The sequence below is a fragment of the Pholcus phalangioides genome, unplaced genomic scaffold (assembly GCF_987345545.1).
Source record: "Pholcus phalangioides strain wild (caught in Gottingen) unplaced genomic scaffold, Ppha-v1.0 ptg000018l_1, whole genome shotgun sequence".
Taxonomy (NCBI): Eukaryota; Metazoa; Arthropoda; class Arachnida; order Araneae; family Pholcidae; genus Pholcus; species Pholcus phalangioides.
In genome coordinates, this window is record NW_028301611.1 from 9,112,210 (window position 1) to 9,127,868 (window position 15,659).

Genomic DNA, 15,659 nt, shown 5'->3' on the forward strand with positions numbered 1-15,659 from the left:
TCTTCCACGTTTTTGTAATTATGTAAGTTCGCAATAAGTTTTCTATCCCGTTTTTTAATTATTTACGTTCGCAAAATGTTTTTATCTCGTTTTAGGTAATTATTCAAGTTTCATCATGTTTCCTTCCACATTTTTTGCAATTATTCAAGTTTCATCATGTTTCCTTCCACATTTTTTGCAATTATTCAAGTTTCATCATGTTTCCTTCCACATTTTTTGCAATTATTCAAGTTTCATCATGTTTCCTTCCACATTTTTTGCAATTATTCAAGTTTCATCATGTTTCCTTCCACATTTTTTGCAATTATTCAAGTTTCATCATGTTTCCTTCCACATTTTTTGCAATTATTCAAATTCGCAGCACGTTTCCGCCCCCAACCCGGGAAACGCCGAGTATTTTTTTTTGCTCGTAACTTAACAATCACAATACGATTATCCACCTCACACGTTTTGTCGTGTTCAACATTGTCCTTTTCATGAAATGCACGGCAGTTTCTGTTGTACTGGTAAAGTTTAGTCATGATGTGTGCTTTTTCTCATATTGGCCACTTTTTGACGATGTCGAGCATTTTTTTCTTATGAAATGTGACCAGCTTACTTATAACCTATTTGGTTATAAACTGGTGAAGATTTCGATTATTCCTATATTCGTTTAAGATATTTTTCTTTGTTTGCGTAAAGAATATTCATTATTACAACTCATTATATACTGTGAAAGTTTATTAAAATGTAATAAGAATTTATTTAATATTAGAGGGTACATTTAATCGTACGTCTAATAAGAAACAACATTAGAAGAACATCAATTTTATCTCATCTCAAGAAGTACCACTGACAAAAAAAAAAAAATTGTGTGAAAAAGCGCTGCAATAACCTAATCAATAGAACTTATAAAAATCAATCATCAGATGTAAAATAAAAACTTTTATTCAGTATACAATAAATTTAAAAAGAAAATTACAAAACTCGTTATAAATGTAAAAAATTTTATTTAAAAAAAACTCCCACTTTTTGGGAAACTATTTAAAACACTGCGAAAAATTCAAGAATGAAGCTCGTTGTACAATCAAAAATGCCATTTTCCGTCATAAATAGATATTTAGGCTAAATAATTGGTGAAATATTTTTGAAAAACTTGATAAAATAATAATAGAGGCTTTATGATTGGCTATAACGTATTGTTGTAGTCTTAATCCAATATATATATATATATATGGCGTCTGAGCTGAAACAAAACTATCCGTAGCCAATATATATATTTTTAAAACGTAATTCGCATTTATATTCAAACTAATGTTTGTTACAGAGAGAAAGAGGAACATATAATGATAAATGAAAGTACGTACTGTTAAATGGGTACGTAGTTATTTAATGAAGTTTATATAGTGGACGTTACTACAATTTATTATATAAAATAGATAGGGATATCAGATAATATATAAATCCAGCTATCCGAAATAAGTATATATTATGGGATAGTAATGTTTATATTGAGAGATGTTCCAAAATACAATCCGAATTAAAACTTTATTTTTTCGAATATCACCAGAAACATTAATAAACATATAGGAAATTCATTTTCATAATCCGCTTCCAAATACTCGTCAAATCTATTTAAAACTTATTGGAATTGTCGTCAGTTCACGACTAAAATCATTGACTACTGTATAAAATAAATTGGCATAAACAACACGCAGGTGCGAGAGAAAGGAAATCATCCAATAAACGCGTCACGATACAAAACAATGACCAATGAGATTTCCCAGATGGGTTTGACGTCATAATTCCGGACATTGAGGGACAAAAAATTATGAAAACCGTGTTAGATTGAGGGGTGTATTCAAAATTTCGTAGTGTTCGTACTGTGTTTAGAATTTGAATTTTTTGTTACTGTCCTGCACCAAAACTTTAAAACAAAATGTTTTTTCCTGTTGATTATTGGAGAGCGTCTAAAACAGTTCCCGCTGTTGGATATCGTTATAGTTTGACCTCTAATATTCAATCATTCGATGATAAAAACAACTAAAACGTCCTTCCCGAAATCGATGAGAGCGAGAGAGGGGGGAAGATGTGAATACCAATATTCATTAGAAAATTCGATAATATCGAACTTCGTGCATATCAGTTTTCGTTGACTTCCAAATGAACGTTGTTCTGCTCGGAGATTTTAGAGATATTATTGGATTCTGTGGAATTCATCACCTCCGAGCTTTTCTCTGCAGTATCGAATTTCTTGCTCTGCAAAACAAAGAATAAAAAAAACTAATCAAAAAAACCTCGAACAATATTCAAAAAACGATTTAGTGTATGGATACCGATTATCATTATAGAAGTCACTATTTATAGTAACAGTAAAGATATTTGTTGTTCTCCATGCTAATCTTGAATGAGATTGTGATGACCTCAATGTCAAATAACATGATAAGATAATACCATTTATCTCATCCGCAAAACGAGTGATTTTTAACATCCATGGTGTAGTACTAAAAATATACTTTAATTTAGTTTTGAGCAACATATGAGAGACCCATTGAAGAAAATTTAAAACAACTAAACACTAAATAAATGAAAGGGTCAATAATTCGCCGATGGGAGAGTTAGGCATAATTATTTGAGTCTGGAAAACTTACCTAGCTTTACAGTACTATTTACTCAACTAGCTAGCTGTGGTTGTTGAAATATAATTATTTGTTTCAGGTTTCACACACATATTCATCGAAACGGCCATTTTGAAATTTTCGAAGACAGTGAATATTCTAATAAATGTATTCGAATCCGTTCATTTCTTTCAACAAATTTTATTCGATAAAATATATATGGAATGTTCAACAAAAAAGAAACAGGCAAGAACAATAACATCTGTACATAGTTACGAATCATTTTTCTCTCTCTCAACATACATATAATCCCAACAACAAAGCACGGATTGTTGTTGATACACCAACACAGGACACACAGTTGCGTTTGTAACAAGCTTATCGTCCTCGTCAGCAGATGGGTCATGAACGAGCAAGACACGCGAGAGGACGATGTCAAATTAACAAGACATAAAATTATCACAATAATGACGCCGCAAAGAATCTCTAGACTCAAAGCTTAATGTAAAGCTCGTAGGATTGTCATTACGACGTGTTTGTAGAAAGATGAAGAGAGTGAGACTAGTCATAATTGTATGCGAAAGTAATCGCATCTCATACGCAAATTCACGGGCCCCGAATCAGGCTTGGCACTAACATCTAATCTCAATCAGCTGAGGCACTTCCGTACACCATCATCTTCCAAGGTACCTACATTTTGATGCACCTGTAGGGAGTTTTTCTAGTAGGCATGGAGCCTGTAACTGTCGACAAAGGACACTTCATGTTTGATCTTGAACATGACTTCATCGGATCGATTGAACATGAGCTCCTTGAGCAATATCTCCTTGTTGGAGTAGAAAGTGCACAGCATGAAGCTTATGATGGCTACGACTTCTTCCTCGAATGCGAAAGTTTCGGCTTCGTCATCTCGGTGCTTCAGCTGCCTGTCCAAGTCACCCTCAGGAATCTTCAAAGAGAAGCGATTCGTTTTATTTATTTCAGAGGAAATAAAACGCTGAATATCAATCAATCCAGCAGAGAAATAAAGATTTGAGAAACTATTATAATTAGAAAAGAGTAGGGGGTCAAGTGGCATCTTCCAAACTAAATCTTGGGAACAAGATGATGTCTTTTAACACAATTTATGGTCAAGAATAGTCATCTATACTGGGCTGCCAACCGCATACACTTCCAATCCGCGTACACTTTCTAGGAAAATAAAGTTAATAAGAATTCGGAAAAGAAATTATATAAGAAACCAAAAAGTAGAACCAAAACAAGGAAACCAAGAATTCTATTCTGAATGAAAATTTTCAAATTTTTTGAAAACTGTCAATAGAAATTCATTTAAAGAAAGCTCCCTGACTCAAAAAAAATGTTTAGAATGACTGACCTATGGCAGGATAAGTCCGGCGGTAGTAACGTAGTGTGTTCATAACATGATCTATAGAATGCACAATGGGAATTAGTATCCGATATGCTTCGGAAAAAGGGAGCTAACTTCCCAAAAAGAGTCATCGAGCTATTCAGACGAGGTGCTTGACTCAGCGTATCAATCACAATCGTGGTTATCCACCAATCACACTTTCGGAAGCAGGTGATTGTCCAGATGAGGAGAGACAATTTTCAGTAGCAATGCTACGATCGTTCAAATAATCCATCTCACAAATATGTGACGGTTGGTGTTGGATACCCGTTACAAAAATTTTGTCATCTCTTGAACAGACTTCGATGTGAACAAGTTCACCTTTAACATTTTCTTACCTTGGAACTAATTCGGTCAAAAGCACGAGGAGAAGATTGACCAGAAACCATGACCATTTAAACATGTTGCTACCATAGCTTCAATGGTAAGAAAACGCTGTTCCCGAAAAACCGATATTCAGAAAACTTTTATGGTAATGTTTTTGACTGTGCGAATGTTATAACAACTAAATAGTGAAGGGTTCAATCTGAGTGACCGTTCAAAAGTCAATTACTCAAAGAAGAAAACTGTTTTGGCCCTTAAAAATTTCGGCGTTTCCGACGGATTCATTGCAAAACGAAAAATAACAAAAATCAATCATGAAAATGATCCTTTTCCATCCATTTATTCATTTCTTGCGATAATTTTTATCCAAGAAAAGACGCCAAAAGATTTTGTAGCATTTTCTTGGAGTGACCATATAACCCGTATTTTCCGCCGCCGCGACTGTTTTCTATGAAAATACAGATAATTTTCAAATTTTATCAATTATATTATGATAATTATGGCTATACATGTTCAACGGTTCCTCCCCTTCCCCGTGTAATAGATGTCACTGTAATTTGCAGATTAGTCTTCATTCCCCCCCGCCCCATCATCAATTTTTTTAAGCTTTTCACCGGTAATTATCGATTTTACTGACTATCAGCGATGCGCCATATATTACACCTTTTTAAGACAACTTGCTATATTTTTCTAAACGAAATGCGGTTACCCAGCAGCAATACGCTGACCATATTACCTGGAGAAAAATACGGGGGAATTGGGATTCCAAATACCGTAAAATACGGCACATCGCCGATCGTTGGCAGTAATTGTGCCAATTATTGCATAAATTACTGAAAGGTCACTAATGGCAGGAAATGAAGCATTGCTGCGAATTGCAGTGGATTAAAATCAATTCCACGAAATGAAAAGTTTAAAAAAAAGACAAATATTTGTGAGATGAATATTCTTATTTATAGTTGTAATTATCTTAATATTATTTGTGAGTTGAAAGATAATTTCAATCTTTCATTTCAAAAAAGAATTAAAATTTTAGTTGGCTTCATTGAAAATACGTGAAAAATAAGTCAGTATATGGTCACGGTAAACGAAAGAATTCTATTTCTCTGGCGATGTTCTTTTTCTAACCCACATAACATCTGTTCACAAGCTATCGGTAGCGCCATCTATACTTGTAGAGCGTAAATAAAGCCGTATGCCAATCACACGCTTTTATGTGATGTCGTTTTCACTGTCATACCGAACTAGGGTGACCATATTTCCTCGAGAAAAATACGGGAAATTGGGATTCCAAAATACGGGGCATCACCAATTATCGCCAAAATTGACTGCAAATCCGAACAAAGTTGCCAAATATTGTTGAAATTACGGAAAAATCACAATGCCTGGAAATGACGCATTACTGCAAATTGCAGTGGATTAAAATGAATTCCACGAAAAACAAAACGTTCTCCATGACAAATGTGGGAGATTAATATCCTCATTTATAGTTGTAATTATCACAATATAATTTGTGAGTTGAAAAATAATTTCAATCTTTGACTTCAATAAAGAATAAAAATTCAAGTAGACTTCGTGTAAAATACGGGAAAAACCGGGACACTTTTGCCAAAAAGTCGGGACGGCCAAAAATACAGAATACCGGGACTGTCCCGGGAAATACGAGACGTATGGTCACCCTATACCAAACGAAACATTTGAGAATGGTCACGAATAAGATGACCACATATCCCGTTTTCCCCGGAGAATCCCGATATTTTTTTCTTCCTAGCCGTCCCGACATTTTTTGACAAAAGTGTCCCGGTTTTTTCCGTTTTTTACACGAAGCCAACCTAGATTTTTATAATTTAGTCAAAGATTGGAAATTACTTTTCAACGCATAAATTATGTTATGATAATTACGACTATAAGTAACAATACTAGGCTGACCATATTTCCCGGAAAGAAATACCGGAAATTAGGATTCTAAATACGGGAAAATACGGGACATCGCCAATTATCGCCAAAAGTAAATAAAGTTGCCAAATATTGGAGAAATTACGTAAAAATCAAAATGGCGGGAAATAAAGCATTACTGCAAATTGCAATAGATTTAAATGAATTCCACGAAATAAAACGTTCACCAAGACAAATGTGAGAGATTAATATTCTCTTTTATAATTGTAATTATCATAATATAATTTATGAGTGGGAAAATAATTTCATTCTTTGACTTCAATGATGAATAAAAGTTCAGGTAAGCTTCGTGTAAAAAACAGGAAAAACCGGGACTTTCCCGAGAAATACGGGACGTATGGTCACCCAAACAATACTGATCTCACATTTTTGTCTTGGTGAACGTTTTATTTTGTGGAATTCATTTTAATCCACTGCAATGTGCAGTAATGCTTAATTTTCCGCTATTGTGACTGATCCTTAATTTCACCAATATTTGGCAACATTGTTTACTTTTGGGGTCATTTTTGGTGATAATTGGCGATGTCCTGCATTTTCCCGTATTTTGAATTCCAATTTTCAGTATTTCTATCGAAGTAATATGGTCAGCTATGTCACGAAGTACACACAGCGCTGAGAACATTCACACTAAGAAAATAGGAAACACTATGTGTCCCGTATATTTCCCCTTAATGTTTTTAGTCTCAACTTTTTTTTGTATCAGAATGTCCCGTTTTTGCAATAAAGTTTATAGTATTTTGTATTTATGATGTTGAATTTTTGGATCAAGGTGATTTCAATGGCATATTAATAACATTACTTAATGTGAAAATAACGGGTACAGTTGAACCCTCCCCCCTCCCCCCCATTGCGCACACTTCCCGATAGCGGACGCCTCCAGGACACTTATTGGAATTACGTTCGAAACACTTATTAGAATGGGCTTCAATCAGTGCCGTCTTAAGACATGGGCCAGGGGGGCCTCAAGAGAAAAGGGGCCTCACAAAAGTGAGATCTGGTTGAAATTTTCAACAATTTGCCTGGTACGGCCTCAGAAAAATCATTTTGCCCGGGGGCCCATGATGCTCTTAAGACGGCCCTGGCTTCAATGTATTTCGCTACCCATTAACGGACACTCCTCGTTAGCGGGCAAAGTTTTCGGACCCAAGGGTTGTATCGAGAAGCTGTGCGGTTGGAAACGTCTCGCCCAAAAGAGCAACAGGGTTACAACGATACAAATGTGCAATCACTACACTTCACATACAATCGGAAATATAGATGGCAGTTCTAAAAATTCACACAGCTCACTTAAACTTCCGGTACAACTCACAATCGCTCCCAAATTCGAGGCACAAATGCGAGCCGATCAAAGTTTTTCCACAGAGAGCATCAGGCCTACAACAGTGCAATTAATCAATCATTACACTTCAGTCACGGTTAGAAAAATTTACGGCAGATGGCAGCACTCTACACATAACAAGCATTACACAGAAATAAACTTCGTCAGGTTCACAAGATGTACGCACAAATTCCGGCACGTTCCAGTTCGTTAAAAATTCCGTAGAGGAATGTGGACGAGGTGCATGTACGGTGTTGTAGTAGTAGGAGTAAATTGCCCATGGCGATAGGCTGGAATGTGCCATGTGTGGAAGAGAAAAATAATGGTTCTCGACTGGTCGCTCTTGGAGGGCCACGGGGATAAAAACCAAGTGAAAAGGAAGCCACAGCAAGGAATCAACTTGATTGGTGGAAAAAGGATGGCTCTGTGATGTTGGGACAGCAAAAATTAAACGTGATGAACAAGTCACTTAAGTGATTCATGATCTCTTAAGTGATCGGAAATTGTACCGCCGACCACTTGAGTTATCTGGAACTGCGCAGCTGGTATTCAAGTGATGTGGAACTGCACCACGGGCAGCTCAAGTTCTCTTGAACTGAGACACAAGTCACTTAAGTGATCTGTACATGTTTCATGTTTCACAAAAGTGACCAAGGAATGTGCTGCTGCAAACTTAAATGGCGCGAAACTACACCACGGTTCATTTGAGTGATCTGTCAATGCACTGCGGGTCCCTGAAGTAATATGGAACTGTGCCGCGGGTCACTAAATTTATTTGTTAATATGAAGCGGGCCGCTAGAGTAATTTTTTAGTACGCCGCGGGAACTAAAGTGATCTTGCAATGTTCTGTGGGTAACTTAAGTGTTGTGAAACTCAGGGACGTCTTAAGAGCATCATGGGCCCACGGGCCAAATGATTTTTTTGAGGCCCTACCAGGTAAATTTTAGAAAATTTCAACCAAATCTCATTTTTGTGAGGCCCCTCTTCTCTTGAGGTGCCCGGGTGCGCCCATGCGTTAAGACTACACTGATGAAACTGCAGCACATGTGACTTGACTCTTTTATGATCTGTAAATTTGCTGTGGGTCCCTTAAGTGGTCTGTGGATATTAAGTCTGGGAATGTGTTTTGGGCCACTTGACTGATGTGAAACTACACCACGGATCACTTAAGCTATCTGCAAATGGGCTGCGGATTTTCAAAAGTGCCGCTTAGTTCATTTATACAATGTGAGGTTTGAGGTAGCGTTCCACATCAGATGACCACGGGGGCCACATTTGGCCCGTGGGTACCAAAACGATATTTGTGATTGAAAAATAGGTATGGAAACCACACGTGTTATGCAACTATGAGTGGATAAGGTCAATAGATATATACTTACAAACCACGAAAGTAAGGAGAAAAGGTAGATCGGTGCTAGCGCCGGAACAGCTCGAAGGAGGCCAAACATCTGGAGGATACTGTGTACGAGAGTCTCGACTTCTGGTTGACCATTGGCCTGTGCCAAAAAAAAAACAAAAAACAGAAAGCACATTAAAAAATACTGCGAAAGAGGGTTAATCTCAAGAGAATTCACTTGACCACGCCCAGTGATTTCACTGCCATCTGTATCCATTATATAGATTATTAATGTCTGGTGTTTTTTTTGGCGCTATTTCAGGAACGACGCCAAATTTAATGCAGACTGAGTGACGGAATCGGCCATTCTGTTTCCTGTTCACAACAGAACGGTCTACAAGAGGTGTGGCCAAATGACTTCTCGTTAAAAACGGTATACAAATCTATGATCATTATCATTCTCAAGACAAAGTCAGGATTCATGAAGCTCTTACCAGGTTATTGCCGATGTTGTTGCTTTCGTGATGATTCTTGTTCTCCGTCGAAGACGTGAGTCTCTGATGCAGTGACAATAATCGCTTGAATATTGGCCTCAAGACCGGCAACAGACGTTTCAACGGCACCTTCAGGGAAAAATAATAATCTCAATCATTTTATAATCATATAAATCTTCCATATACAATAAAGAAACTGTCATAATTGCCATACGCATAATTAAACATGCCGTGGGTAACTAAAGTGATCTGGCGATGGGCTGTGGGGCCAGTGTTGTGAAACTGCACCGCATGTCCCTTATGGTAAATGTGCTGCGATTCCCTTAACTAGTTTGGTAATGTCCCACTCACAAGTGGTCTGTGAATATGTCACGGGGGTCATTTAATTGATCTGATGGTGCGCCCCTGATAAAGGTTGCTGGTGCACTGTTTCGCCGATTGTGTGATTCCAGAAGGTAAAATTACAAGTCCATCGAGCACAATCCAAAATTGCACCAAAAAAAACACCCCCACAAAATGGCCAAACTGCACCAAAAAAAAAAAAAAATGGAACAGGTGCTGTATAATCCAGGGATTGGCGATTTTAGCGACTTTTTTCAACGCCAAACATGTCCGACGACCCGACCAAAAGTCGCCAAGGCCGTTAGACACTGCGGACGCCGAAAAAAAAATCGCCAGCATAGAAAACAATAATTAAAACCCATTCAAATATGAAAAATATCATGAAACATAAAAGAAATATAATAGCATATTTAAATAAATAACGGTCCTGCATGTTGTATAAATAAGCATATTCTACGTATAAAAAATCAGCCAAAATGGTATAAACCATAAACATGCGTCAACCTGCCGATTCAACCATCGAAATGACCTATATATGGTTAGCGCTTTTTGGTGAATTCAATTTTTCATTTCCTCGCCAAATGGAAAATACGAGATAAACCACCATAAATAGACATACTTCGAACAAACTTTTTGAACGTCGAGACAACACAAATGGTTGGCACTTTTTGGTGAATTTCAATTTACTCACCAAATGGAATTCGATCGGGATTTGGCGCGTTGGTGATGGAAAGAGCTGAATAAACCATTCTGTTTCTCGAGTAATACCCAGTGAAATACCTGGAAGTTTGGTTTTCCGCGATTTTCCAACCTCGTGGTACAAATGTGAGCCTGTCTTCCATTTGAAAAAAAAGGCTCGCCGCAGAGAGACATTCAACGTGATGCTTAAATCAAGCATCTTAAATATTAAAGGCAGATGGCATCACCCCATCGAGAACATGAAACGAAACAAGGACAACTCTGACAACATAAATACGTTAGGAAGGCCACACGATACTCAGAACGAACATTCTAGCATGCACCGATTTATTAGAAATTCCATAGTGGAATGTGTACTAGTTGCATCACGGTTAAGAGCAATAGTGGTATTCTCTTATTTACCTGTTTGTCATGGATATCGATGGATTTCTCATCGTTTAAAACATCCCACAATCGTTGCAAGTAAACGCTCCCTTTCTCCACATTTTGGAAAGCAAACGCCAACTGCAAAGAGAAATAAACAAACGAAATATAATTTCAGTTTCCTTTCCAAATATAAATTTTCAATCCAAAAATATTATTTCACCAGTGTTTTGCAATGCTACACCCGCATGGGGTTGTGCGTGTGTCATGCACAATTAACGAACGTAAGCAAGCAATTTTCGTCATTACAATGCATGGTCATGACGGCCGCAGTGGACCACTAGACGACGCTGTCATTGAACGCATAAGGTGCTGGTTTCGCCAAGGGTAGTCGGATGAGGTACCGGCGAAACGGGACAAATAAATAAAGCGGGACAAATAACAAACACAACAGCGAACCTTTCGTTTACGAACAACAAAAAAAATGATCCGCTTTACGAGCTTGTTCTGATTTACGAACATCATCAAGCCGGAAAAAATGAGAAGACTAAAGGAACAATAGAGAAATTAAGAAGTCTACGGCCACACAACGGCGCGACTTTATTCTCCAAAGTTCTTTCCTCCAGATACGAGGAAACTATTATAATATATTAATAATTATATATATTATACTATATAATAATTTAATTATATATTATAATCTATTCGTATAAAATTGATTTTCTGTCTGCCTGCCTGAGCGCGCGTGTGTATGTTCCCCATACAGACTTACACAATTTTAGACCGATCGTCGCCAAATTTTGCATGTATACAAAATAGAACCCGGTTTGAACGATAGGGTACCTTAAAATTTCGCCAGAGCTGGGCAAATTCTCGAAGTGTAGTTGAAAAACAGTCTGGCAAATAATGGTTCCTGGGTCTCAACAATCACTTTCAGAACGTTTACTTTGGTTACCGTGGTTCCTTAGCAATGCGTTTCAGACATGAATGAAGCTCATTTGGTAATTGATAATTTTTGTCGCACCACCGGTCATTTTCTGCACACGAGGGCTAATTCTAGACCGGGACCTACAATTTATTGCCGATTCCGAACTGCAGGCTTGTTTTGTATACTCACCGAGAGGTTGGTGCGCTAACCCATAGATGTGGGACTCCCTGCGGTAGCAATTTTTTTCTGTGGTCATGTCGCCGTTTCTGTTGTACCACTGTGTCAGGAAAGTTTCTGACAAGGGCGAAGTGGTTATCGAACTCGCGCGACCCCCCCCCCCCCCTCTAAAAATCCTTTTATACTTTAGGCGAGTATCTTATCGACCTGGGCTACCGCGCCTTGCATGAAGCTTCCTGAAAAAAGTTTTGCAGTAATCTCTGACAATAAACATAATTTAATGATCGCGCTTGAATCCTGTATATACGGGACGACCAGCAACTTTCAGAACTCCCCCTCCCCCACAACCCAATGTGGCGGTTACTTCATGACGAATCCTCTGATCCCTTCTGCAATCCACGATAAAAATGACGGTAAGTGCAAAACCAGTGCTTTCTGCATTCAATGAGAGCGCCGTCTGGCGGTTCTCGGCTTGCGTTGCGACGATAATTGCTTGTCCAAGTGTTTTTGGGTCAGTCTTTAAAGCTTTGCCCTTAAGTTCTGAATCACTCCTTGTATAGTGATTTTATACGTACCACGTGGTCAGGCAGGTTGAATACTTCCATGAGGGTCGTCCTCGCATCGTTGATCTTGATGACAGTGATTCTGTAGACCCTGTGATGGACGACAGAGGCGATCTGCGCTATCCTCGCAATTGTCGGGTGATCGGCGGAAAGGGGGACTTCCTTGTTCACGTTGTTCTGGTGATCACAATCTGAAGGAGAAAAAAAAACCAGGAATCACCGTCACCAATTGTGAAGCATTGACGAAAGATGGACACCGTGTTTTAACACGTTGAATGCAAACACATGCGAAAAAAATAAATAAATCACGGACACTTACGGTTTTCGTGGTTCTCTTTGCACTCGTCGTCACCAGGTGGCAAGATTCGATCGACGTAACTTTCAGTCATGACCAAGACTCCATCGACAGAATTCAACACCGAATTGACGACGGTTTCTCCGAGCAACATTGACGCCGTCTGGTAGCCATAATCACTGATCCTTTTCACCTGGAGGAAATAGAAAAAGATGGCGTCATTATGACAAGATGAGAGGCGCTTCTCTATAGACGTCGAGAGGGAAATTCGTTCAGGATGGGAAGGAGGGGGTAAAAAAAATCGATGACTCACGGTGCTACTGCCGTATTTTCTTAGGCCTTCTATCCTGTCATGGACTGCATCTGTGTACAGTTTCCTTGTGTCACCAATAATCTGGAAAAACAAAAAAAATTAATAATAGATTTAAGTACCAGGTGTCAATTTTTCCTACATTGGCGTTTATTTTTCGACAGTTAAGCTCCAAAACCGGGCATTATTTTTCTAATGGCTGATGCTTCCCGACTAGAAAGTTACTACTAAACCACACACACCGCGTTCATATTCCCCCAATGGAACCGCTAACGAATTGGTAGATGTTGGTATACGTGTTGTGAACCTAACTTGGGAGTTCGTTTCTGTTTAATGTTTGTTATAGTGCTGCCATCTGCCACACATTTTTTTCAGACTATGAGCGAATTGTGATGATTGAATATTTGTACCATTGTAGGCCTGCAACTAGAAAGTAAAGATTCATGTTTTATCTCAGTTTTCCGTTCATCACAACTGTTTTATTTGTTAAAAGATTCAGAAAGTGAATTCTAAGAAATTAGGGTGCCATCTATCTGTGGCAAGGGGAATTATAATCTTATAGACGGTCAAAAGACCTTCAATGGTTGGTTCATTTCTAAAGTTGGTTTCGAACTCGTTAATGGGGTTTTCAGACCCCTTTCGTTTGCTATTACTCTACCCCCAATCGAGTACATTACCGTAAAGATGATCGATTATCGAGCACACCATGACCTAGTATCCAATGCAATCAAAGATGAAAATTCTTAATAATCAAGTTCCGCCGATAATGTCAATGTTTGGTCGAGTTGTAGCGCTGCCAAATTCATTTAGTATTTACGTTCTGATACAATCGTGAATTGTTTGTAAGGATTTTCAGTGTGGTTACCTGATCTGGCCGTTTGGTGATGATTGGCACCTTTTCTTCGAGGGTACCGAGACTTTTGAATGCGAATTCGTCGGCAACTTGTACTGAAAAGAGAAAGAAAACACGGCGGTTAGAACTAATGACAACAATGACAACAATTTTTACAAACTTGAAAATTAATTACATTACATCGCTCTTTTGACGATAATTTGGTGTGAAATGCGAAACATACGAATCATATAGAAGTTTCAATTTGCATATTCCTGTGTCTCAAAATAGTTACAGAGTGTCCTTTAAACCAGTGTTTCCAAAAACCAACCAGTGTTTCCAGTGTAACCAAACACTGATTCATAGCGGCCCAGTGCTGGGCCTTGACGTCAGTCAGGCGCTGATCTAGGGCGATGTTTTGGGAGGGAAGATTTATTGTTTAGGTTCGTTGAATCATCCCGTATTTTATGGGACAAAGATTATAAATTTTCTCCTCATTTTTGGCTCTTTGGAGGTCCCAACTAGATACGGACTCGAGGCATACCGTTTGGCTCTTTGGAGGGGTGATTGCTTCCATCGCATTTAGGAAGAAAAATCCATTTCACTCTCTGATGGTATCATTCATGGAGTGGGGGAGGGAACTTTATCCCCATTCATTCCAGGGTTGTGCTTTAGGGCCTTTCCCCTCCCTTTTAGAAACCCGGGCTTACATTGCATGTCAACATGGGCCTTGAAAACAAAAGTTATTTGTGACATTAGGTTCCTTCTCAAATATTGTTTGTCTTCAGACGTGTCATCACCCCGGGAGCAGACTTCTGCTGTCTTTTCAGCATTTTGGCTACTGAGACAAAAGAAATGGGAGAAAGAATCAGCACAATCAATGGAAACTCACCAAAGAAAAACAATCAACATGTGAGGGAGCAGACTATATTTCATCGAAACAAAACGGGGGAAGAGTCGCCAATTAAAGAAATAGTCACCAATTACTGCCTAACATATTCATATCACATAATTCAGCTTCAAATTATAGCAATGAAATGGAACGAAAACCACGCCAGGAAAACCAACGCAATCGAAGACGTCGCAAACGTGTCCAGTTGGCGATTCAACCGTGGAGGGACTGGATAGTTACATCACATTGCAGTACAGTATTGTTTTCCGTTATTTACATGCCAAATGATACATTCCATGGTGACTTGGTTACTCAGCCGTGAATTGCACTAAACCTGATTTTCTTCTACCTGGCGTTGAACATTGAAGGACCTGACACACCACGCTTCACATCAGTCACCTGGAAGTCATAATGAAATTTCATGGTTACCGTGACGTGAGAATGATCACCCTTTTGGCGATATCAGAAAGTCGCCAAAAAAAAAAATTATGTTGAATTTCAAATATACAAATACAATACCACAACAGGCAAATTGCCCAACGAGGTGGCTGACTTAAGAACATCATGGATCCCCGAGCCCTTTTTTACCCTACCTACGAGCCCTACCTACTACTGCTACACCACACATGCACCCCGCCCACAACCCCCCACGGAACCCCCAACGAATCGGTACATGCGGGAATGTGCGTGTACGTGTAGTAAACCTGACATGGAGTTTTTTTGTTTCTCTGTAATGCTTGTTATGTGTAGTGCTGCCATCTGCCACCAGTTTTTCAAACTATGAGTGAAGTGTTATGATTGAATGATTTTTCGTTGTAGGACTG

The 15,659-nt window shown here is 38.5% G+C and overlaps 1 protein-coding gene across 10 annotated transcripts in view; it reads right to left on the minus strand.

Annotated features, from left to right (window-relative positions):
* Positions 1-904: 904 nt before the first annotated feature.
* The window catches only part of LOC149071668 (perilipin-2-like), a 68,450-nt gene continuing 53,695 nt past the window's right edge, over positions 905-15,659 (minus strand). For 5 of the 10 annotated variants that reach the window (XM_089247876.1, XM_089247875.1, XM_089247877.1 and 2 more), the window contains exons 3-10: positions 13,977-14,059; positions 13,115-13,195; positions 12,826-12,994; positions 12,519-12,697; positions 10,878-10,979; positions 9,435-9,563; positions 8,984-9,100; positions 905-2,238 (exon numbers count right to left, since the gene is read on the minus strand). In XM_089247876.1, coding sequence (XP_089104002.1) covers positions 2,122-2,238; positions 8,984-9,100; positions 9,435-9,563; positions 10,878-10,979; positions 12,519-12,697; positions 12,826-12,994; positions 13,115-13,195; positions 13,977-14,059 — 977 coding nt within the window. In that variant the 3' untranslated portion in view covers positions 905-2,121. Of the gene's footprint in view, positions 2,239-2,785; positions 3,547-8,983; positions 9,101-9,434; positions 9,564-10,877; positions 10,980-12,518; positions 12,698-12,825; positions 12,995-13,114; positions 13,196-13,976; positions 14,060-15,659 lie in introns of those variants that run through there. The other 5 variants (XM_089247871.1, XM_089247872.1, XM_089247867.1 and 2 more) reach the window with 2 other exon arrangements.